Source organism: Delphinapterus leucas, chromosome 15 (assembly GCF_059928025.1).
Source record: "Delphinapterus leucas isolate spDelLeu-1000000601 "Yukka" chromosome 15, BTC_Dleu_Yukka2, whole genome shotgun sequence".
In the NCBI taxonomy this organism is placed as follows: domain Eukaryota; kingdom Metazoa; phylum Chordata; class Mammalia; order Artiodactyla; family Monodontidae; genus Delphinapterus; species Delphinapterus leucas.
The window spans coordinates 16,819,363-16,844,216 of NC_143143.1; the positions used below are offsets into that span (position 1 = coordinate 16,819,363).

General features: G+C 51.8%; 1 protein-coding gene across 4 annotated transcripts in view; it reads right to left on the reverse strand.

The window, feature by feature from the left end:
• The window catches only part of SBK1 (SH3 domain binding kinase 1), a 49,765-nt gene extending 30,216 nt beyond the window's left edge, over window positions 1-19,549 (reverse strand). Inside the window, exon 1 of one of the 4 annotated variants that reach the window (XM_022588438.3) lies at window positions 19,158-19,549. Coding sequence is in view for 1 of the 4 variants with exons in the window: in XM_089895971.1 (XP_089752097.1) it covers window positions 19,158-19,314 (157 nt within the window). In the remaining 3 variants the exon portion in view is untranslated. The remainder of the gene's footprint in view (window positions 1-19,157) is intronic. The other 3 variants (XM_089895971.1, XM_089895970.1, XM_030763664.2) reach the window with 3 other exon arrangements.
• Between the last annotated feature and the right edge of the window lie 5,305 nt (window positions 19,550-24,854).

The following is a 24,854-nucleotide window of genomic DNA, read 5'->3' on the forward strand; positions in this document are numbered from 1 at the left end:
GGCTGATACAATAGAACTCTCTTTCCATTGCCCCGGAAGAGGGTGGGATATAAGCCTGGAATTGCTCCCACGAGGGAGAACCTCCCAGAGGAAGAAGCTGACCTAGCAGAGAGCAGAGCCAAGAGATGGAGAGCATCAGAATCCCAGTGTCATCATTTGAGCCCCTGGATCTAGCCATACCTGAAGACCCTGGACTTTTCAGTCGTGTAACCCAAAAATCCCTTTTGTGCTTACGTCAGTTTGAATTGGGTCTCTGTCACTTACAACCCCAAGCTCTTTGCACTATGTGTAAATGGGGGTTTCTAAAGTGTTTAAGGATGCAGGAGTAAATGAAAGGTTCTCCCCTCTGTCCCCCATAATCACTATTTCCTCCGCATCCCAGGTTGTCTGAAGAGATTCTCAGAGGGAGCTCAGTGTGTCCAGGGGCAGGAGTTTGGAATCCTTGGAGCCCAGCTCCTGCCGCCTTAGGCTGGTTGTTCTTGGGGCCACGTGAAGAGCTGGGGGGATCATAGCTGAGCAGATAGGGTGGATGCCTGGGCTGCCACGTGGGGCCCCTTTCCCTCTAAGCATCAGGAACCTCTGTGGTCCTGGCCAAGGCACGCAGGCGTGCATTCACGCATTCACATTTATTCACTGGCACCTGCTGTGTAAGGGCACCAGGATAAAAGGGTGGGCTAAACAGACAATCCTTGCCTTCAGGAGCCTCCAGTCTAGTGCGGGAGACCCTATACCAATCACACCAGTAAACGTCAAATTGTGAGCTAAGTAGTTCCAGGCCCCCTCTCACTCCTTCCTGCTCCTTGCTGATCGGCCATCTCTCCCCTAGAGCCCGCTCAGCAGCTCAGACACAACTTTTCTCCTTCCCGCACTTGGGATCTTGTACTCCTCAACCTGGAAGCCCCACCTCCTGTCTAACCTGCATCCTGCCTGCTTCTGGTGCAGCCCACTTTCTTTACTTTGGTCCCAGGGGAGGTGAAGGCCGTTGAACACCTTTTCAGGTCACCTCGCTACTCAGGTATGAGGCTCTAGACATTTATGAGGCGACTAGGATGTGCCAGGTGCTTCCACAAGGCTAGACCTTCCCCCAGATGGAGAAACTAGGGCACAGAGCATGGGGGTCCTGCACGAGCAAGGCCAGCCTCTCCCACCCGCTGGAGTAGGAACAGGACGCTCTGTCCTGTGCCCTTCTTGCTACTTGTCCCTTTAACCTCTCCCAGGTCAAGGGTCCCTCCCAGTTGGCAGCCTCTGGTTGCAGTTCCCAGGCCCACTCTACTGCTGGCCTGGGTGGGGGTGGGGGTTGTCTCCCTGACACCTACGGGCAGCACCCTCCCCTCCCCTCCTCCAGCCCCTCCTCCGCAGGGAGCCTTTGCCCACACCACCCGCTTATTTGACGAACACAGATTGGTGCCAGATTTTAAGCATTTGACACAGGTGAACTCGTTTAAATTTCACAACAACTTTACTGTGTGGGCGTGCTCTCATTTTGTACCTGAGACATGGAGGTGAGAAGCTGCCGAGGTGGACACACTGGCTGGGCCTGAACCCAGGCAGGCTCCGGAGACCAGGCCCCGGACTACTCCGGTGCCCAGCCCATCCAGCCCCAGCAACCTCGCCTCCTCTCACCTGCTCCCGCTATCTCAGTTCCATCCCTCTCCCTACCCACCTCCCTCTCTCGGTTTCCACTCCTTTGTCCATGAGCTTCTGCCCGGGAGGGGCTCTGCGCTGGGACCCCGGACTGGAGGGAGGGACACAGGGTGGAGGCCTGGGCGCTGGAGGGACCGAGCGCCACCCCCATCCGTTCGCAGCCCGGTGGAGGCCTGGCTGAGCCAGGGGCCTGGAGGACGTGGGCAGGGTGCAGTCAGAGGGGGCCAGGTGGAACCGGGCCTGCAAGCCCTAATTAAGTTAGTTAATTAGGTGGGGAGGAGAAGCCTGTGGGAGTTAGTGAGCTCAGCTAATTAAGTGGATCCTGGAGAATGGCTCAAATCCTAGTGGCTCGGGAGGAGAGATGGAGGCTTAGGCAGGACAGAGGGAGGGGGGATAAAGTGCCTGGCACCTCGCCACTGTCACCAGGTCTGCAGCCACTGTGGGGCTCTGAGGCCACTATTGAGACCATCGGGGTCAGCAGCCACCCCCAGGGTCTGGCCTGAAGTTACCATCAGGGTGTGGTGCCCTCACCAAGGCCACATATGCTCTGGGATGCTTGGGTTGAAGTCACCATGGAGACCTGATTGCCTGTCACCCACCACTCAGGGCTTAAAGCTATATCACCCTTTGAACTTTTGGGGGATGGAGGCAGAAAATGAGCCCTGACCCAGGGACCCTGCAAAGCAGCCACGACAATCCCTGTGACGGGCTGGGAACCGTGACCACCACCCTCACATTCCCCCAGGTTTAAGTTGGCAAAGCACTCGCTGTCGTTGCCAGAGGGAAACCTGCAGGGCTCTCAGTCCCAGCTCACAGATGTGGCAACTGCGGCCAGGAGGGAGGGGTGTGCCCTGGCGCATCCTCAGCCCACCGCTCGCAGAGCGGATGCGAGGCAGGTGGTGGGTGGCAGGGGAATGTTCGCTTCCAAGCCGGTCCCCTGGGAGGCCAGCAGCTGGCCCAGGAGCCTGGGGGCTTTCCCCTGCTGGGCTCTGTTTCCCTCTAATCATGGGGTCTTGAGTAACAACAACAGCACCCGTGGCTGGAGCAGGTACCACGTGTGAGGTGTGTGTCCTTGACACCAGGGCCAGCTACAGAATGTGGGGCTTCTTGTTCAGAAAGCAGAGGAGAAGCTCTTCCTTCCTACCCAAGCCTCTCTCTCCGCCTGCCATTAATGTCATGCTGCCTTGGGCACAGGGATACTCCTGGGGCCAGTGCAGGCCCTCATGGGTGCCTGGGGCCACCTTGATGCACACCTGACACAGAACCCTCCTGCACCCAGGCCGCTGCCAGACGAAGGATAGCAGCCTTGACTGGCTGGGGGCAAGGAGTGGGTGGCCAAGACACACCCAGGGGATGTGGGAAGGGAGGTGGAATTCACAGTGCATGCGCCATTGTTAATCAGACTTCATTACACTTCAAAGATGAAATGATTAAGAATTGCAAGATGCTGGGAAGTCCCTGGCAGTCCAGTGGTTAGGATGCTGTGTTTTCACTGCTGAGGGTGAGGGTTTGATCCCTGGTTGAGGAACTAAGATCCCACAAGCCACACAGCGCAGCCAAAAAATGAAAAAAAATGCAAGATGCCAACCACAGAGCACTATAGCCCAAGTTTGGGGCCCTGAATGATGCACACTGACTGAGTCCTCACAGACACTCTGCTTACTTGGTACCGTTACTGCCCTCACTTCACATATTTGTTCATTCATTCATTCACTTGCAAAATATTGGGTTGGCCAAAAAGTTCGTTTGGGTTCTTCCCTAAGATGTTATGAAAACCCAAACGACATTTTTGGCCAACCCAATATTATTGCATGCCTCCTTCCTGCCAAGCACCATTTGCAATGAACAAAACCTAGAAAAATCCCTGCCCTTGTCCATTGTAGTGAGGGGAGAAGACAAAAAACAGGGTACACGAGTAAACGATTATGCTTCAAGGGATTAGTGGGAGGGAAGAAGTAAAGCAGGGAGGGGACAGGGCATACAGGAAGGTCCTCACAGAGACGTTTACATTTGAGCAGAAACTTGAAGGAGGTGAAGGAGGGAGGGAGCCATGCAGATGTGGAGGCAGGCGGGCAGGTGCAGTGGGCCGGGCAGAGGAAACAGCCAGTGCAAAGGCCCTGAGGCCAGAGTGTGTGCTTGGGATGCTCAGGAACAACGAGGAGGCTGATGGAGCAAGGGAGGAGACGAGAGGTGACGGGGAGAGTTTGTTCAGGACCACTGTAAGCCTTTGCCTTTGACTCTGAGCGGGGTGGGAGTCCTTGGAGGGTTTTGAGCAGCGGAGGCAGGAGGCGGGTTGTAGGTTTTAACAGGCTCCCTTTGGCTGCTGTGGGGAAGACAGACTGTGGGGGAATGGAAGTGAGGAGGCTCCTGTACCCAGCCAGGCAAGAGAAGATAGCAACAGACCAGGCAGTAGGAACAGAGGTGGTGAGAAGTGGCAGGATCTGCTGGCCGATTGGCCAATGGGACGGGCTGTGTGTGTGTGTGTGTGTGTGTGTAGAGTGCCCTTGGCCCCTGGACCATGAAATTCCACGAACAGCTGAGGACACTAAGCAGCTCTCTGCCCCCCAAGATTCCTTGCCCCTGCGGGTCTGCTCTCATTTCCGGGGCCCCCACCCCTCTACCTCTGCATTTCTGCCTGCCTTGGGCCAGTGGCTACAACAATGACACGTTACATGAACCCTCTTAGGCACAGTTCCCCCTTCTTGGGGTCGCAGACTGAGATGCTCACAGGAGCCAGGGAGGGACTGTGAATGGGGTGCACGGCCTGGGTGGGGACCGTGGTGAGCCGGAGAGCCCTGGCCCACCTGAGTGGTGGCCTCCCCTCCCCTGTGGCCCCACTGCTGTCATGTGGGAATGTGAACTCAGGTTTGCAGAGCTTCCAATTTTTCAGGAGAAGTTGGAAATCTGCATCCTAAGGTGTAATGCCCTGATTTTTAAAATATTGGCAAATCATTTTTAAAAAGTCAGGCAGGCTATACCCCTCTGTGGGACCAAGGATAGGACAGAGGGGCTGCTCCTGTGGGCCTTTTACCCACTGCAACCTCCACACCCGGGGGTCTCGGCAAACCTGGAAATGCAGACATCCCCTGGGGTGTGGCCTCATAGGTCAGCTCTTGGTTGGTTTGGGCAGGAGCCAGGAAGGAGCGGGGGCAGTGAGGAGAATGGCTGGGATGGAGCACCCATGCTGAGCCCTTGGGCACCAGGCATCCCGTGGGTCCAGGGATGATGTGGTTGCCAGGCAAGGGCAGCTGCTGGTTCCCTGGGCACCTGGAGGAGCAGGGGAAGGTCTGGGGTAAGAAGGAGAGAGCGTGGCCAGGAAGGAGCCACAGGGTGAGGTTTGCTGCAAAACAAAAGAATCAGCAAGACTGAGCAGGAAAGGGAGGAGCCCAGGCATGTCCCTGGCCTAGAGGCCACCCCCAACCCAGTCTCTGCTTCCTCCCACTCCGTTTCTCACCCTGGATCTGGGCTGGGCAGGGCTGAGGGGCTGCAGGAGAAGCAGAGAGATACAGAGGCGGGGGCAAACCCTTCTCCACTGTCAGGAAGTGTTAGCCATTCCCCAGTGTGGCTCAGCGCTTCACCCGCGTGACCTCATTCATCCTTTGAACCATCTCAGCTTAGAACTAACGCTGTGCCCACTGTACCGCGGACGAAACTGGGTCACAGAGTGGTCGCGTAACTGGCCAAGATCACAGAGCCTGGAAGTAGTGGGACCTGGAGTGAAACCCAGGGGTACGTGGCTGCAGAATCTGAACTTTGAACACAGAAACTGTCCGAAAAAGAGGCCGAAGCCTCACCACTGGAACCTGCTGGGCCGTCCCGCAATGTGCGGGCGCGGCGCTCCCTCTAGCGGCCGGTCTGCAACAGTGCAGGACAGAAGACGGGCTAACGGGGCGCTGGCCTTGCTCGGTCCGATCTCTCGGTCTCTGTCTCACACACATGCACGCGCGCGCACACACATATGTACTATCTGGTTCTCCAGGGGAAGACCACGACATCTCCATCTCCTCATCTACAACCCAGGGCATGCGGCCCCTACCCAACTGCCCCTTTCCCTGGTCAGGCTCCACTTGCAATGCAAGCCCCAAGGAACTTTCTGGTTGCTCCTCTGTGTCTCTTTCTTTCTGTCAGAGCCTGGGTCTCCTTGACCACACCCGTGGTTCTCAAACTCTGCTGCACATTATAATCTACTGGGGAACTTTCAAAAGTCCTGATGTGCAGGCCACACCACCATCATTAGAGGGGAGGACCGAGGAGATGTCAGGCAGTCTGCAGCATGCCTCTCCGTTCTCTGGCCTTTTCTGTCACCTTAACCCTCTCTGCTCCCTTCAGCCTCTGGGGCTCACACCCAAGCCTTGTAATTATCCCAACCCCACCCACTCTGAGATCTGTTTTGATCATCTCCCTCTGTTTCCCCCTTCCATCGTCTTCATCTGGCGCCCAGAAACAACAGCTCTTTGATCTCATCGAGGCCACCAGCCCACTGTCCCCGTCACTTGCTCACTGCCCATCAGTCTCCTTCTGCCACGACTGTCCACTGTGCCCTGTTTGGGCTCCGCACACCCTCACCATGGCCGCTCCCTGGAAACCACTCCCCACTGCTGGGCCCAACTTTCCTGTTGAAGTACCTGTCTGGAAAAATGCCAGCTATCACCTGCTCTCTGCCTGCAACTGCACAAGCTAGCACTGGTCTGAGGGTCCCACACCTGGCTGGGAGTTTCCCTTCATGGGCTCAAAGGGGCACTCACTGCTGCCGCCCTACAACCCAAGTATGCCTGTCAGTTGCTTTTCCCCACTCTCTCTGAGCAGTGATTCTCAAACTTTAATTTGCTTGTGCATCTCCTAGGGATCTTGGTGAGGCCTGAGATTCTGCACATCTAACCAGCCCCCAGGGGGTGCTGTTGCTGCTGGTCCATGCACCCCACTCTGAATGGCAAGGTCTTCCCACCTTCTCCTCGCTCCTCAAACCGTGGCTGCCACTTCATTGAGAAAACAGATGGACCAGATGCAGTTGTATTGGCTCCCACCATCAAAGCACAAACCCACCGAGCTCCGAGCTCCTCACTTCTTCCAAAGGCTTCAGTGGGGGGTGGCCCTTCTCCTTCTGAGGCCAACCCCTCCCTTGGGCCCTGGATTCTTCAGGACATCCCCCCCTCCCTTCCCCCTCCTCCTTTCTCCAGGATTGTCCCCCCAGCTCGCGGGCTCTGGTGTCTCCTCCACCACACATCTCCATCCATTTCCTTTTTTGTTGTTGTTAATAAATTTATTTATTTTATTTATTTATGTTTGGCTGTGTTGGGTCTTCGCTGCTGTGTGCGGGCTTTCTCTAGTTGCAGCCAGCAGGGACTACTCTGCATTGCAACGCGCGGGCTTCTCATTGCGGTGGCTTCTCTTGTTGTGGAGCACGGGCTCTAGGCGCGTGGGCTCAGTAGTTGTGGCGCACGGGCTTAGTTGCTTCATGGCATGTGGGATCTTCCCGGCACAGGGATCGAACCCATGTCCCTGCATTGGCAGGCGGATTTTTTTTTTTTAATTATTTTAATTTACAAATAGAAAACATCTTGGAAGAAAAAAAATGAAAGAAAAACACAAAACATATAGGGAAATTTTCACTCCATGAGCGTCTCAAATCCTCATTTGTTCACCAATCCCCAAGATGGAAAAACACTTTTCTAAAAAGGTACTCAGCCACCAACAATGATGTTATTAATAGGAATATGGATCAATTTCACAAAAAAGCCAATGAATCCCATTATAGCAAATCCTATTGCTGTTGCCATGGCAATCTTCTGGGATTCTTTTCTATCAGGTTTGGTGCATCTTTTTTTTTTTTTTCTTTTCTTTTTTGCGGTACGCAGGCCTCTCACTGCTGTGGCCTCTCCCGTTGCGGAGCACAGGCTCTGGATGCGCAGGCTCAGAGGCCACGGCTCACGGGCCCAGCCGCTCCGCGGCATGTGGGATCCTCCTGGACCGGGGCACGAACCCGTGTCCCCTGCATCGGCAGGCGGACTCTCAACCACTGTACCACCAGGGAAGCCCCTCACTGTTGTTTTAGTTTGCTGTTTCCGGATGACATATGATGTGGAGCATCTTCTATATGCTTATTTGCCATCTGCAGATCATCTTTGGTGAAGTGGCTGTTCAGATCTTTTGCCCATTCTTTAATTGGGTTGTTCATTTTCTTATTGTTGAGTTTCACCAGTTCTTTGTATACTTTGGATAACAGTCTTTTATCAGTTAAACATTTCTATATCAGATCAGATGTCTTTTGCAAATGTTTTTCTCCCATTCTATGGCTTATCTTCTCATTCTCTTAACAGTGTGTTAGAGCAGAAGTTTAAATTTTTTAATTTCCCTTTTCTGCACAAAAGTTGTTTTTCTTGGATTTAATAACTTTTTTTGGGGGGGTAGGGCCTGTTTTTCTATCTGTTTATGTCTAATTCAACCCACACTCTCTCTTTTTGTGTAAATCTTTCAAAAGTTTAAGTATATTGGGCATCCTATCAGTTTCATCTCCTTGAAGAAACCTTTTCTAGAACCTTCTGACTTTTCCAATGTGAACTGTCTGCCCTCCAGGCCTGCTCCTCAGAGAAGCTGCCCTGGGATCTCCCTTCACCAACACCTGGCAGATGCCCTTCAACTCTCTCTTATGTTGGCTCCCTTGTTTCCTGCATCCCAGGTTTACTCTTTCTTGGTTTACTTCCTTGTTTTAGGAACACATCCTCCAGTAGCTTTCTTAAGAAAGGGTGCGTGGGAGGTAAATTTTTGAGCCTTAGTAAATCTAAAAAGATCTTTTTTGTACTTTATTAATGGTTTGGCTAAGTATCAAATTCTAGACCGAATATAATTCTTTTATACTTTTGAAAATAGCTTCCTTGTCTTCTGGTTTCCAGGATTGCTGTTGAGAAATCTGATGCCATTATGATTCTTGATCCTTAGTAGAATATGGTAGAATGTTCTTCTTGTCTCTGCGTTCTGAAATTTAATAGTGACTGGCTGTGGTGTGGGTCGAACTTTATCCATTTTTTGGACACTCCGTGGGCCTTTTTTTTTTTTTTATAAATTTGTTTATTTATTTATTTATTTTTGGCTGCGTTGGGTCTTTGTTGCTGTGCACAGGCTTTCTCTAGTTGCAGCGAGCGGGGGCTACTCTTTGTTGCGGTGCACGGGCTTCTCATTGCGGTGGCTTCTCTTGTTGCGGAGCACGGGCTCTAGGTGCATGGGCTTCAGTAGTTGTGGCTCGCAGGCTCTAGAGTACAGGCTCAGTAGTTGTGACACATGGGTTTTTTTTGCTCCGCCGCATGTGGGATCTTCCCAGACCAGGGCTCGAACCCGTGTCCCCTGCATTGGCAGGCGGATTCTTAACCACTGCACCACCAGGGAAGTCCTCAGTGAGCCCTTTTGATCTGAAAACTCAGGTCCTTCCATTCTGAGAAATATTTGAAATAGTTCATCGACTTATTTCCTCTTCTCTGTTTTCTGTCTTCTCTTTCTGGAACTCCTTTGTTAAGGTGTCAGATTCTTGCACTAGTCCTCTTTCTTACTCTTTCTTTCCTATTTTCCATGTGTGGCAGCCATGCAGGTGCCCCACTGGGTTCTCCCATCAAGAAAGAACTTGTTACTCAGCTGTGAAGAGTGCAGTTGGTTGACAGCCTCCAACTACAGTGCCTTTGAGACCTACCACAGCCTTTGAGTCAAGACCAAGGTCTTCTTGGGCAGCCCAGCCAATGACTGAGCACAGCGGGGACACCAGGACCTGGCCCTTTCTGCCCAGTGTGGGGCTCCTCCAATGGACAGTCTTTGCTCTGCAGCCCCCACTGGGTTGGTCAAGACTTTGATCTACACCAAAGTCAGGCTCTCTCTTCCCAGATTTATTTCCTTTCCTCCTTCATTTCACAGATGTCAGATCTACGTCACAGTCTGAAGACTCTTCCTGCCCAATCCTGATTCCTCCTCCTTTATTTTTCACAGGCATTAGCCCCCCAGGACTTCTTACACTGCTAACTCAGCTCACCATCTGTTTACTGGAGGATCCAAACAGATACGTATCATTACCTTTCTGCTTTACTTTTTGGAAAATTTCCTCAACTTTATCTTTTAACTCCAGGGGTCAGGAAACTTTTCCTATAAAGGGCTCAATGGTAAATATTTGAGGCTTTATGGGCCTTAGGGTCTCTGTAACAACTACTTGACTCCACCAATGTGAAAGCAGCCATAGGCAGTACATAAACAAATGGTGTAGCTGTGTTCAAATAAAACTTTATTTAAAAAACAGGTGACAGGAGACTTTCCTGGTGGTCCAGTGGTTAAGAATCTGCCTTCCAATGCAGGGGACACGGGTTTGATCCTTGGTCGGGGAACTAATATCCCATATGCTGAGGGGTAGCTAAGCCCACGGGCCGCAACTACTGAGCTTGCGTGCTCTGGAGCCCGTGCACCACAACTAGAGAGAAGCGCACAGGCTGCAATGAAGCGAAGAGCCCATACGCTGCAACAAAACATCCTGCAGGCTGCAACTAAGACCTGACACAGCCAAAAATAAATAAATAAATAAATAATTTTTTTTTTTTTTTAAAAAGCAGGTGACAGGCTGGATTTGGCACGAAGGCTGTAGTTTGCTGACCCCTAACTTTATTAAATAAATTTTCCATTTCTGCTATGATATTTTTTTTTAATTGAAGTATAGCTGATTTACAATGTTGTGTTAATTTCTGCTGTATAGCAAAGTGATTCAGCATGTATATATATACACACACACACACACACACACATTCTTTTTCATATTCTTTTCCATTATGGTTTATCACAGGATATTGAACATAGTTCCCTGTGTTATATAGTAGGACCTGTTTTTTATCCATTCTATATATACTAGTTTGCATCTGCTAACTCCAAACTCCCACTGCTATGATATTCTTAATTTTTAAGAACTTTTTTGTTTTGTTTTGTTCATCCTCAGAGGCTTTTTCCCTTTCAAAATAGCATCTAGTTTTTGTTTCATAGTTGCAATATATTTTCCTAAATCTCTGAATATAGTAATTATAGCTTTGCTTTTAAGTTTTCTTTTCCCTGCATATTCTGTTTCCTCTAAATTCTGTTTTTCTGTTTGTTTTTGCTCTGCCTCTCGTATTAGAGGTTTTTCACAAATGTTGATGGTCCCTGGTTATCTGCTCATATTTAAGAGAGTTAAAGAGCTGATAGAATAGTAGTTGCCTCTGTGTGTGTGTTGGGTGTTGACTGGGGCATGATGAAAGCCTGAATGTTACCTCACATGGTAATATCTTGCTTGAGGTGTGGGTTACACCGGTGTATACATTTGTCAAAACTCATTAAGCTGGCCATGTAAGACCTTTGCATTTCACAGTAATTATGCCTTGATTAAAGGATATAAAAATACAACTTATGCAAGCAAGCTGCTGAGTATCTCTATGCTATGGGTAGGGGGCTTGGCTGACTCAGGGGGTCAATACAGAGAATTCGCATTGGGTTGTTTCATGGGGAAATCCCTGATGCCAACCTTTTTAGGTATCCTTTTCTTGGAGAGTCTGACACTGGTGGTCCAGTGGTTAAGAATCTGCCCTCCAGGGCTTCCCTGGTGGCACAGTGGTTGGGGGTCCGCCTGCCGATGCAGGGGACGCGGGTTCGTGCCCCTGGTCCGGGAGGGTTCCACATGCCGCGGAGCGGCTGGGTCCGTGGGCCGTGGCCACTGGGCCTGCGCATCCGGAGCCTGTGCTCCGCGGCGGGAGGGGCCGCGGCAGTGAGAGGCCCGCGTACCGCAAAAAAAAAGAATCTGCCTTCCAATGCAGGGGACACGGGTTCGATCCTTGATCGGGGAGCTAAGATCCCACATGCTGCAGGGCAACTAAACCCACACGGGCTCAGTAGTAGACAGAACTAATCTGAACAGAAAAAAAAATCGGGAGGGAACAGAAACTATGCACGGAGAGAAGAAAACTAAAACAGGAAACAAGAGAAGAGCAAGAAAAAAAACCCAATCGTTAATATATTCAGAGATTGAAGGGAATAAATCTGCAGTGTCCTGCCTGGAGAGTTTAGGCTGGACTTCACTATTCTGGGAGCTGAGATGGGGAAGGAGGCCCCAGGTGATGGGGGCGGGGCAGAGCTCCCCACATTCAGGATGCAATATTCAAATAATCCCGCCAGTAGGGTATAGAACTCTCCCGTCATCCTCACGGTGCCCTGTCCTCTGGTTCAGAGACTCTTGTGTTTTTTCCTCTCTGGAGAATAAGCCTCCGGTCTTTGTCAGGGTGGGGGAGAGGCAGCTGCCCAGTGGTGCTGAGCAGAGAAAGAAATCTGAGAATTAAAGCCCTTCTTAGACCAATCCGCCTGTTTTTGGCCCCGGCTTTACGCTCACTTCCAGGCGGTACTTAGTCCATTAACACCAGGGCTTTTGGGGGTTTTGTGGGGGAACTGTGGTGCCCCTTGGCTTTCTCACCCCCAATTTCGGGTTCACTTGAGGTGCAATGTCATCAGACTGCTACATCATTTACTATGTTCTTCTGCTTTCCAGATTCCAAAACTGTGTTGCTATTGTCTCCTTTTTCAATGTATTAGTTCTTGCTGATTCATGCTGTGGCAGGCAGAATAATGGACCACCTAATCCCACAAAATGTCTGGGTCCTAATCTCCAGAACCTGGCAGTATGTTTACCTTACGTGGCAGAAGGGGACTTTGCAGGTGTGATTAAGGTTAAGGACCTTGAGATGGGGAGATGATCTTGGATTGTTCAGATGAGCCCAAGCTAATCGCATGCAGCATTAAAAGCAGAGAACCTTTCCCAGCTGTGGTCCAAGAAAGACGTGATGAGAGAAGCAGGGCCAGAGAGACGCTACCTTGCCGGAGGGAGGGGGCCAACTGGAAAACGGCACCTTGGAAAAGACCAGGGAATGGATTCTCCCCTAGAGCTTCCAGAAAGTTCTTCCAGAAAGAGCTTCCAAGAGCAGCCCTGTCAACATCTTGATTTTAGCCCAGGGAGACCTGTGTTGGACTTTTGACATATAGTCAGTAAGATGATAAATTTGGTTTTAAACAACTAAGTTTGTGGTAGTTTGTTATGGCAGCAACAAAAGAGCAATAAATATACCTTAAAAACACACTTACATGTGGAGAAAAGGGAACCCTCCTACACTGTTGGTGGGAATGTAAATTGGTGCAGCCACTATGGAGAACAGTATGGAGGTTCCTTAAAAAGCTAAAAGAGTTACCATATGACACTGCAATCTCACTCCTGGGCATATATCCAGAGAAAACTCGAATTCGAAAAGATACATGCACCCTAATGTTTACTGTAGCACTATTTACAATAGCCAAGACGTGGAAGCTACCTAAATGTCCACTGACAGATGAATGAATAAAGAAGATGTGGTATATATGCACCCCTATGTTCATAGCAGCACTATTCACAATAGCCAAAACATAGAAACAACCTAAATGTCCATCAACAGATGAATGGATAAAGATGTGGTACATATACACAATGGAATACTACTCAGCCATAAAAAAGAACAAATAATGCCATTTGCAGCAACATGGATGCAACTACAGATTATCATACTAAGTGAAGTAAGTCAGAAAGAGAAAGACAAACACCATATGATATCACTTATATGTGGAATCTAAAATATGGCACAAATGAACCTATCTACAAAACTATTACATTTAGAATGGGTAAACAACAAGGTCCTACTGTATAGCAAAGGGAACTATATCCAACCTCCTGGGATAAACCATAATGGAAAACAATATTAAAAAAGGAATGTATGTATGTGTAAAACCGAGTCACCTTGCTGTGCAGCAGGGACTGGCACAGACTTGCCGATCAACTCTACCTCAATAAAAATAATAATAAAAAAGATGTGATATATATAATACAATGTATATATACAATTTTATATTTATATACACACACACACACACACATACATACACAATGGAATATTACTCAGCCATAAAAAGGATGAAATAATGCCATTTGCAGCTACATGGATGGACCTAGAGATTACCACCCTAAGTGAAGTAAGCCAGACAAAGACAAATAGCAGATGCTATCACTTATATGTGGAATCTAAAATACGGTACAAATGAACTTATTTGCAAAACAGAAACAGACAGACATAGGAAACAAACTTATGGTTACCAAAGGGGAAAGTGGGGGAGGGATAAATTTGGAGTTTGGGATTAACCGATACAAACTACTACATATAAAAGAGACAAACAACAAAGTCCTGGAACTTCCCTGCGGGTCCAGTGGTTAAGATTCTGTGCTTTGGGCTTCTCTGGTGGCGCAGTGGTTGAGAATCCGCCTGCTAATGCAGGGGACATGGGTTCGAGCCCTGGTCCGGGAAGATCCCACATGCCGCGGAGCAACTAGGCCCGTGAGCCACAACTACTGAGCCTGCGCGCCTGGAGCCTGTGCTCCGCAACAAGAGAGGCCGCGACAGTGAGAGGCCCGCGCACCGCGATGAAGAGTGGCCCCCGCTTGCCACAACTAGAGAAAGCCCTCGCACAGAAACGAAGACGCAACACAGCAAAAATAAATAAATTAATTAATAAACTCCTACCCACAACATCTTAAAAAAAAAAAAAAAGATTCTGTGCTTCCACTGCGGTGGGGGGGTGGTGCGGGTTACATCCCTGGTCAGGGAATGGTGTGGCCAAAAAACACCACTAAAAAACAAAACCAAAAAAAGCAACAACAAGGTCCTGCTGTATAGCACAGGGAACTATCAATGTATTCAATATCTTGTCATAAACCATAAAGGAAAAGAAAAAAACACCCACTCACTTCTTTTTCATGGGGTTTCAGGACACAGAGAAATTAGATGTGTGTATTCGATCCACCGTCTTTAACCAGAAGTTTCTGCTCACACCTACTCCTGTCTCCACCCCTCCATGAAATGTTCTTAGCCGGGTCACTTTCAACTTCTGTTCTGCTGAATCTATTCTCCTTTTCCTTGGCCGTTTGGCATCTCTGAAGCCAGTTGTCCACCTCTCTCTCCTCCTTGAGACGCTCATCTCTTGGTTTCCATGACTACCCATGCTCCTGGTTTCCCTCCTACTTTACTTCTCTTCCGCCCTTGTTAGCGTCTCCTCCACGTGACCCCAAAATTGTGGAGTTCCTCAGGGCTCCGTCCTGGGGCCTCTCCTCTCCTCTCTCTCCTTGTGACCTCATGGTTTTCTTTTTTTAAAAAAATTAATTAATTAAATTTTGGCTGCGTTGGGTCTTCGTTGCTGTGCGCGGGCTTTCTCTAGTTGCGGTGCGCGGGCTTCTCATTGCAGTGGCTTCTCTTGTTGCGGAGCACGGGCTCTAGGCGTGTGGGCTTCAGTAGTTGTGGCACGCGGGCTCTAGAGCGCAGGCTCAGTAGTTGTGGAGCAAGGGCTTAGTTGCTCCGTGGCATGTGGGATCTTCCTGGACCAGGGCTCGAACCCGTGTCCCCTGAATTGACAGGCAGATTCTTAACCACTGCGCCACCAGGGAAGTCCCAACCTCATGGCTTTCAATGCCATCTTCACACTGAAGTCTCTGATATCCTCTCACCCGCCCCAAAACTACAGCTTTGAGCTCCGGACTCTTAGTATCAAGTCCTCACTTGACATCTTCACTTGGGCATCTCATGTGCCTCTAGGTTGAAAACATCCATGGCCGAATTCTTGAGTTTCCCACCACGTCTCTTCCCTCTCTTAAACCTTCCCATCATCCCCACACTTATCCAACCCAGAAACCTCAGATTCATCCTTGCTTCCCTTCTTTAGCCCATCAGCAAATTCTGTCTCCCAAATACATCTAGAAGGCACCTATTTCCCCCATCTCCAAGGGCCACCATGGTCCAGGCCAACGCCATGGCCCCCCTCCATCACCACCGTGACCTCCACCCAGGTTTCCTGTGTCTACTCTGGCCTGGCTGCCATGGATTCTCTCCAGAGCAGCCCAAGTGATCACTTAAGATGTCAATCAAATTATATGGCTTCCCCCACTTAAAAGTCTCCAAAGCTTTCTCAATCTTATCCAGAATGAAATCCATCCTCCTCACCATGGCCCACAAGGCCTACGTGATCTAGCCATTCCTGTCTGTCCCCATTGCCCATGTCACTCTCCCCGTCGCCCTTGTCACTCTCCCCGTCGCCCGTATCACTCTTCCCATCACCCACCCTCCTCTAGCCACGATGACCTGACATTTTCTCACAGTCTCCAAACTCTAACCTGCCTCTGGGCCTTTGCACTCTCTGTTCTCCATGCCTGAAATGCTCCTTCTCCAACTCTGCTCAGCTCCTTCTCATTCTTGAGGTCTTAGAGGAAATGTCCCTACTTCCCCTCCCCCTTATGTCAAGCGGGTGTCTCCCCCAACCATCCCTCTGGTCATTTCCTTAACAGTGGGTTTTGAACACGGAAGATCATATTGGTTTGTTTGTTGACTTGTATCTTGTTTGACTCCGCCTTTGATAAAAGCCCAGTGAGAGCAGGACTGGTGCTTTCACTGTCCAGTCCACTGAGGGGCTCAGTGAAATCTGCAGAATGAATGAATGCATTCTGTACAACATGCTGGGTACCTCTTGTGTGCCAGGCGCTTTCATGTATACCAAATATATCATTTTCACAGCAGGACTACGTTCCCCAGTTTCTCTTGCAATTAGCTGCTTTGGCCATGTAGTGTGGGCAGAAGTGAAGTAGGCCACTTGCAGCTTTGGCTCGGAAAACCCTTCCATGTGATCTCCACCCTCTTTCTTCTTCATTTGCCAGTGGAAGCAGAGGATCCGGCGATGGATTCTGAGGCCCTGGGTGATGACAGTATCACAAGGTGGGAGGAGCCTGGGTCCCCGAAAGACTGAGTGGAGCAGTGTCCCCCACAGCCCAGCCCCCTCTGGGCTTTGCGTGAAGAGCACAGGAGGCTCTACCATGTGAAGTGCATGCGGTTCCAGGGCTTGTTCATTAAGGCCGCAAGTCTCGCCTTAATCACACGTCAAGCATCAAGTGGAGGTGGCTGATGGGTGATGCTTTTGTTGACAGATTTTCACCAAATGCAGACGAGTTCTCAGTATGGCCATTTCTTGCATCAGCCCACGGAGGCCACTGCATTCACACCTCAATGACAGCACATTGCCGCTGCATGCAATTGTTCCAGGGTATCCTTGCTGGGCTCCTCCAGGGAAGTGCCTGGTTTGTGTTCATCTCTGTGGCCTCAGCATCTAGTCCCCAGGAGGCCTCGGGGAACATTTGCCGAATCCACACATGAGTGAACAGGTTGCCTGCATCCCTCCTTGCTTCTCTGTCCCTAAAAGCGCCCCAGCAGTGCTTTAATTTTACAGAGGCCCAAAGAGAGGAAATGACTTCCCCAGAGTCACAGAGAAGCAGCATGCCTCAGAATTAGCACGCGCTGGGGCTACTAAACATGGCAGCTATTAGGAGTGAAACCTGGCACCTTCCAGGGGCTGGAGAAACTCTGAGAGTAGTGGGGGAGGGGAACAGGCTCCTCTATACCCACAAGGTGACCCTACCAGACCTCACTACCCACTGCCCCCCCTCCAGTAGGAAAGAAACACTCCAGAGCCTGCCCCCCACCCTCCCCGCTAGCACTGCCTGGCTCCTGCAGCCTGGGTGTCCACCATCACTCAGTATTTTTAGCTTTACCACCTGGCACCTGTGGTCACTGTCTCTGCCCAGTCTGGCGGTGTCCCCTCTCCAGATCTTAAAGGGCCAGCGCCCACCAGCTCAGTGATTCTGATGTCCCATCTCCCCACATCATATTCACTCATTCATTCATTCATTCGTCCAATCATTCAACAAGCATTTTGAGCTCTTACTGTGAAAATAGTGATGCTCTCAGGAATCCATTGCTTTGGATTTCGAGAAACACTTCCACACCTGTGACCTCATTGAGTCGCCTAACTTGGCCCCGTTTTGCTTCAAGCCCTCCCCACTGCTCGCTCCATCACCTATAGATCAAGTTCTTGGCTCAGCAGTCAAGGCCCTTGGTGATCTGGCCCCTGCAGACCCTGTCAGCCCCATCTCCACCATGCCCACACAATTCCTTTTTCATATCACCAAGTCTTTGCTCTCGCCGTACCCCTTGCCTGGGATGTCCTTTCCTTAACTTCACTCACCACCTGGCAGAGGACCTGTCCTTTAAGACAGACCCGCAGGGGCTCCTAGGGTTCCTGCGGGCAGAGGTGGTCAGTCCCTCCCTCTCACTCCCTGCGTGCAGTGCACTCACGCCCATCAGGGCGCCCATCGCTCTGCCAAACTGATCGGTTTGCTTTCGGGTCTCTCCTAGCAGGCTGGACCCCATGAGGACTGGGGCCCTGGCGCACTATGAGTTCTCAGTCGCTGCTGAATGATGAACTGACAACCACGCAAGGAGCAGCCCACCGTTTCCCAGATGAGGAGACAGAGACCCGCGGAAGGGAAATGACCGACCCAGTGAGATTCAGGGAGGAACCTGTCCCAGGCTGCAGGAGCCCATACCCCCACCTTCCTACTAGGGGCCCGGAGGGCACACCTGGGCTGGCCCTGAGCCTGCCCTTCTCGCCACCCAGGGCAGTGCTGACTCAGGCAGTGATGGAGGCGTGGGCAGGCTGGGCTGGAGAGAGGTGACCCCTGTCTCCCCTACAGATGTTCCATCTATTCCCAGAGCTTGCGGTCACAGCTTGTGAAATGCACTCGGCTGGAGCCTGGGTTTTCCTGAAGGTGGGGGTAGGGAGAGCTGGCAAAAGAGACAATGATCTCTAGGGCATGAACCCCCCGACCCAGTCCCAGTGCACACCCCCTTCCCCAAATAAGTACGTAGAACTCACACTCACTGCCACAGACATGTACACATACTCACAATCCCACATACTCACACCCAGATACCCAATCACATACACACACAAACCTTCATTCCCCTTCATTCCCTCCCTTTCTTTTATACACAGACTCACATACACGCATGCATACGCACACACGGACATTTCCACTTTTTAATTCAAGGAAAACCTAACACTATTAGGTGTCAGTGTAGGGAGGAAAGGTGGCTTTCAGCTTGGGTTGGGGCAGGGGCTTCTTGGAGGGCTTCCTGGAGGAGGAGGTATTGCAGCCAGGCCTGGAAGGAGGGGAGCCAGGGAAAGGGAAGTCTGGGCAGGGTTTCACTGGGGGTGAATACAGGAGAGCAGAGCGAGATGAGGTGGGTGGGGCTTGCCTGATCTCGCAGGCCTTGAATGCCCAGCTGAGTGTTGACTTCATTGTGTGGGAGCTGGGAGCCATGGAGGGCTCTGAGCAGGGAGGACATGACCACAATGGGAAAGGACAGGAGGGTCACTGTGTGGGCAGGATGGGAGAGACAGGGAGGAGGCTGTGGGGATACCCAGGTGAGAGATCTGAGAGTCTGACACAGGGAGGTGGTGGTGGCTGGTAAGCAGTGGACAGACGAGGAACTCGGAAGCAGGACTTCCAGGCCCCCAGGGGCCCCATCTGAGCCCTATGCCCTCACCCTGCCCACCCGCTGCCCACCGCAGGCACTGACCTCTGCAGCGGGACTTCTTCCAGCAGTTCCTCCTCCTCCTCCCTGTGGAAACAGACGAAGCAGAAGGCTGGCACATCCTCTGTTCCACAGCCCAGGGGCCAGGCCGGAGGCAGCTCCAGGACGGGGCAGGGGTGGCTGGTGGCGGCCTCGGCAGCATCGTCCCTTGCCTGGGCAGGGGTCCCCGAGCCAGCGTGCTCCAGGGTCAGTAGCCTGTTGGCTTCAGGACCCCGCGCCTGCACCTGCCCACCTGCCACCTGTGCCTTTTCACTCAGGTTACCCGTCGCCTCGGTGGGTGGGAGAGCCTGGGGCTCTGTCTGGTGGGATCTGCTGTCCTGACCCACAGACCTTCCAGCCACTGGGTTGGGCCCCGGGAAGCAGCTTTCAGCCGCCTGGACTCAGAGGCAGCTGGCTGGTGGACAAAGGTCCAGCAGGGCCCCTTGCTGCCCCTGGTGGCGCCCGAGGCCCCTCAGCTGACCAGTCTGCTGCAGCCTGTCAGAGGCAGGACCAGGAGGACAGGTTCGCAGATGCCCTGTCCATCTGTTCATCTGTCTGTCCGGCCGTCTGCTCCCCGCCGTCCAGCCAGCACGGCAGTGGCGGTGGTTTCCCTAAGAAAGTTTGCTCTCCCCAGCTGGGGTGGGTGGCACGGCACGGGTGGCCTCCGGGAAGGACAGCCGGGACCTGAAGCTGGAAGGTGGGCAAGGACCAGGTGAGGCTGGCACAGTGCCCTCGCTATCCCCGTGAAAAGTTCTGGGCCCTGGAGTCCGGGTTCCAGCGCTGGCTCCCACTGGAGCTCCCTCTGCCCCGGCTCTTCCGACTCCAGTGGCTGCTCTGCTCCGGCAGACCGGCTTGGCTGTGGGTATTAATAGCTCCACATTCACGCTGAGAAGCCGGGAGGTTAACTCCTTCCCTGCCAGAGCTGGGAGGCCGGTAGGCGGGTGGCCGCAGGGAGCAGAGGGAAGGCAGCGCCTGAGTTCCGCCCCTGCCTGAGCCTGGTCTGCCTCCCACAGGACCCTCAGATGCCACCTCTTGCCCAAGAATGACTGTGCAGCGCTCGGCATCTGGATCTTGGTCAGAGTGCCCGGGGCCACCTGAACCCACCACGTGCTTCTCCAGGGAGCCGGGTGAGACTGGGGTCTCAGGGCATCGTCCCTGTCATGAGCAGGGCACTGAGTTGCAGGGAGCATCCCCAGGACTCCTTCACTTACACATCCACTCCTGGATCCCCTCTGCATTCCCTTAACAAACAATTACCGTCACCAAGTCTGGGTCCAGTTCTGTCACTGGCTTCCTGTGGGACCCCCCTGCCCCGCCACAGTGAACCACACGCAGCCCCTGTGGGACCCAGAAATGGACCACATGCATGGTGTATTCTATTGAAGAGTGGGGAGAGGGTGGGAGTGGGGGAATCCGAGTAGAATTTGTTTGCTTGAAAAATGTTTGGGAATTCCGTGGCAGTCCAGTGGTTAGGACTCCACGCTTTCACTGCCGAGGCCCGGGTTCAACCCCTGGTCGGGGAACTAAGATCCCGCAAGCCGAGAGGTGCAGCCCAAAGAAACTGAAAAATGTTTATTGAGCACCAGCTACGTGCCAGGCACTGTGCTGGACACTGGACTCACAGCAACGGAGAGGGCAGACACTTCCTGAGTTGGTGGGCTTGCCTGTCACAGCTGGAGGCCGTTGGGGCTGAAGCTTGTATAACTGGTGGCAGTATGTGAATTAGGTGCAGCCCCTCCCCCACACACCCCCGCCCCTCTCCCCAGCACCAGCTTGTAGTGCATGGCAGGCTGGGTTGCAGCCCTACTCACCTCCTCTGCAGCTTACAACATGCACAGCCATTCATAGTAGCTTTGGAAGCACCAGTAAACAAAGGAAAAATAAATTCATCTTGTGGAAAGTGTTATGAAAAACTAAGACGTGGAGCTGGAGGGAGGCTGATGGGAGGTGGTTTGACGGGGTGCTCAGGGAAGACCTCACAAGGAGGGGACACCCGAGCTGTGACCGGCAGGAGGAGGACCCAGCTGGAATAGCTGGAGGATATCTGGAGGCAGAACAGGTCCAAGAAGAGGCACCAGCAGGTGCAAAGCCTCAGAGGCAAGAACTAGCTGGCATGTTTCAGGAACAGAGTGAAGAGCAGAGGAGAAGGTCTCGAAGCTGAGTTTTAGAGTGAATGGATGTTTCCCAGGGGCTCTAGAGGTGGGGCATCACCAGCAGAGAGCAGTGTACCTGCAAAGGCTCAGACGCATGGAAAGATGCAGGGTGCCCTGCAGGACAGGAAGATGCAGGTAACACGGGTCAGAGATGTAGGAGGTATTCATTCCAGCGCTGCCCCTCCCTGGGCTCTGAGGAGGAAGAATGGGTGGGAGGAGGATGGAAGTAGGGACCTGGGTCAGCTGAGGGGCTGAGGAAGTACTTGGGAGGTGGAGCGGCTTGGAAGGAAACATCAATTCAGTGAACTGAATTCCACCGGCTGGAAGGACAGATCTGGGCCTCCTTGGCCAAGAAAAGGTGGGGGTGGGGACACAGCCCGCCACACACAGTTGTTTAGGCTGCACACACTGCACAGGCAGCCCGGTGGGTGGTGAGTGGGGGCTGACATGCAGCCCTACCTCTGCTCTGCAGTCTTGCACCTTTAAAACTCTGACCGCATGCAGGGGTTGGGGAGCACCTTTTTCTAATTGGTCCACTCAAAAGAGTTCCTTTTTCTTATTGGTCAGCCTGAAGAGTGCCTTTTTAAAAATTAGTCCACTTAGAGGGGGGGTCGCTTTTGAATTGATCTGTTCAGAGGGCATGCTTTCATCTAATTGGTTCACCCAGAGGGGTGCCATTTTCCAGTGGTCAATCCAAAGCGGGGGACTTTTTTCTGATTTGCATAAAGGTGCCCCATAGGCGGGACTGGGGGGGCATGACTAGGGGTCCCAGGTTCAAGTATGGTCTCTGCTTACAGACCTGTTGTGTGCTTTGGGCCAGTCACCGTCCCTCTCTGGAACCATAGATCTATAGACTTAGCCAGAGGAATGAGCCCAGAAAGGGGCAGACTCCCTGGAGCTCACACAGTGACACACGGCAGGGCCAGGCATTCCTGATTCTCGTCTCAGTGTCTTCCTAGGCTGCTTCCCTGGGAGACTTGATGTTTCTTTAAGGAGAGGACAAGAAATGAGAGGGGATGGGAGGACTAGTAGAGATTCATGGAGGAGGGGGAGGGTAGGGGAGGGGAGGGCAGGCCAGGTTAGGACTCCCTGGGGTGGGAGTCATAAGGGGTCAGGTGTCCCAGGCCTCCAGGCGCCCCTTCCCCTCCCCTGGGCCCCCTGGGTTTGTCATTTGTGGATGTTAATTATTCATGATGCTGGTGCTTTGCCTGGTTTTAATGCACTCTGATGGTGTTCTCTAGCTAATGGGGAAAATCAATAGGTTTTAATTCTCAGTGGCTGTGAAGCTCTGTCTGTCTACTGTTTGGGTGGCTGGGTCTGCTCTTGGGCTGTGGGTGGGGGTGGAGGATCACACCCAGTTCGCAGGAGCCTGAGACTCTGCCTTTCCTTCTCTCGGCCCCACCCGCTTCTGACCCCCGCCTGGGGAGGGAAGATTAGAGTCACCAGGCGGCTCCAGCATCTCGGGAGAGTCTGAGCACTACACCTCGGCCATTTGACCCCCCTCCAAGAGGGATGGCCCCCGCACCAGACTTATGGGCCAGAAACACGTCAGCAGGGCCAGCCCCACCGGCTCTGGGGGGCTGGAGTCAGGCCTGCAGCCCTTGGCACTCAGGGTCAGCCCCAGCCATCCTCCTGGGCTCAGGTTCGGCTCACAGACCTGTCTCAGGCGTCGGAGGAATCTCACATTCCTGAAGAGACTTAAATGTAAGCTTCTGATACGATTTCTACGTGCAGTTATACATTCAGGCATGACAATTTCTCTGATGGGATTGAGAACCGAGAACATTTATGGGACATTAAGAACTTGTCCCATCTCAGACCACATCCTCCCCTGACCCATCCATGGGGTATCCCTGAGTCACTGTCCTTTATGAATCCTGTCATTACCTTGTGAATGGAACAGCTATCTTGCACTGTACTTGCATGTATGTTAATTAGGCAAGTATAAACATTTAAGATACACCGTGGCGTTCATAATGCTGTTTTTGGCACTTCTTAATGTTTCCAGAGCACAGTGAGCCTCTAAAAAAGGAAGAGGCCTGAGATGTGTTGACCTTGGAGAGGCCCACCCACCTCCTTACCTGAGAGCCTAGGCCTTTCCTGGTGGACCCTGGACCCACGCCTTTGCTGGGTGGAAACACTCAGGCCATCCGCAGGGGCTGTCTGCCGGGTTCCTAGCCTAGCACCCTGGCCTTCGTGAACCAGGAACCGGGATGTGAACAGTGACTGCCAGGCCTCACCTGTCCTGTCCACCCAGGCCCCAGCGAACACTCCCCCATGCCCCTTATTTTCCATTTTGGACTCAGGTGTGCAGAAGGCGAGGTTAATCTTTCCGTTCAGTTCATGGCACATTGTCATTCTTAGTCCACACAGGACCCTTTTTTTCCTTTTGATTCATTTCTCATTCCCTCTCACCTCCGTGGATGGTGGGCAGGCAAAATCTACTGAGGTTTACTCCAGATATCTACCTCGGGGGATGGTGGAGAGAATTATGTGAACCAGGGCATGTGAAATGCCAGGTACACAGTAACTGGACGGGCTCTCTCGCCCAGGGGCCTCTGAAGCTTGGACAGAGCACCTTCCCCTTTGGCACACCTGAGCATGGCTGGTGCTTTTCAAAGTCCTTCATTGGAGACCTGAATGACAGAATCTAAATTGCTCATAATCTGAGGGGGAAGCAAATACAGACACAAATAGCTCCCATTTCAAGTTCAAATTCAGTAGTCACCGGGTGCACACTCTAGGCCAGGCCCCCCATGCTGGGCAGTGCATGTGGGGGCCCAGACAGGTCCAGAGAGGAAACACTTCCACCAGTGGGGGATGGTTCCCTGCCCAGTAGGGGATGGGTGAGAGATGGCCCTTCACTCTCTATTAATTAGGGTGCAGCTAAACTGCTGTAACAAAGAGGCCTTCAATTACAGTGGCTCAAACAAATCTTCTGACAAATTAAGAGCATATGCCAGGGACTTCCCTGGTGGTCCAGTGGCTAAGACTCCACGCTGCCAATGCAGGGGGCCCGGGTTCGATCCCTCGTCAGGGAACTAGATCCCACTTGCCACAACTAAGAGTTCGCATGCCGCAAGTAAGACCCAGTGCAGTCAGATAAATAAGTAAATATTTTAAAACAAATAATAAGGAAATGCAGAATCTTGGAACCCGCCTCAGACCTGCTGAATAAGAACCTGTATTTTCACAAAATCCCAGGTGATTCACGTGCTCCTTGAAGTTTGAGAAACCCTGACTTAGAAAGAGAATGAAAAAAAAAAAGAAGAAAAGAAAGAGAATGGCAAACAGAAGGAACAGCTGAAAGAGTTGAATTCATTGCCTTTAGGAAGAGACCTGGAGTACAAGAGAGGTGGGGTAGGGGACTGCTAATGTTTGATATAAGCTCTGTAGGTTGTTTTTGTTTGTTTGTTTGTTTTTTAAATTTTTGGCTGCCTTGGGTCTTCGTTGCTGCATGCAGGCTTTCTCCAATTGTGGTGAGCGGGGGCTACTCTTCATTGCAGTGCATGGGCTTCTCATTGCGGTGGCTTCTCTTGTTGTGGACCAC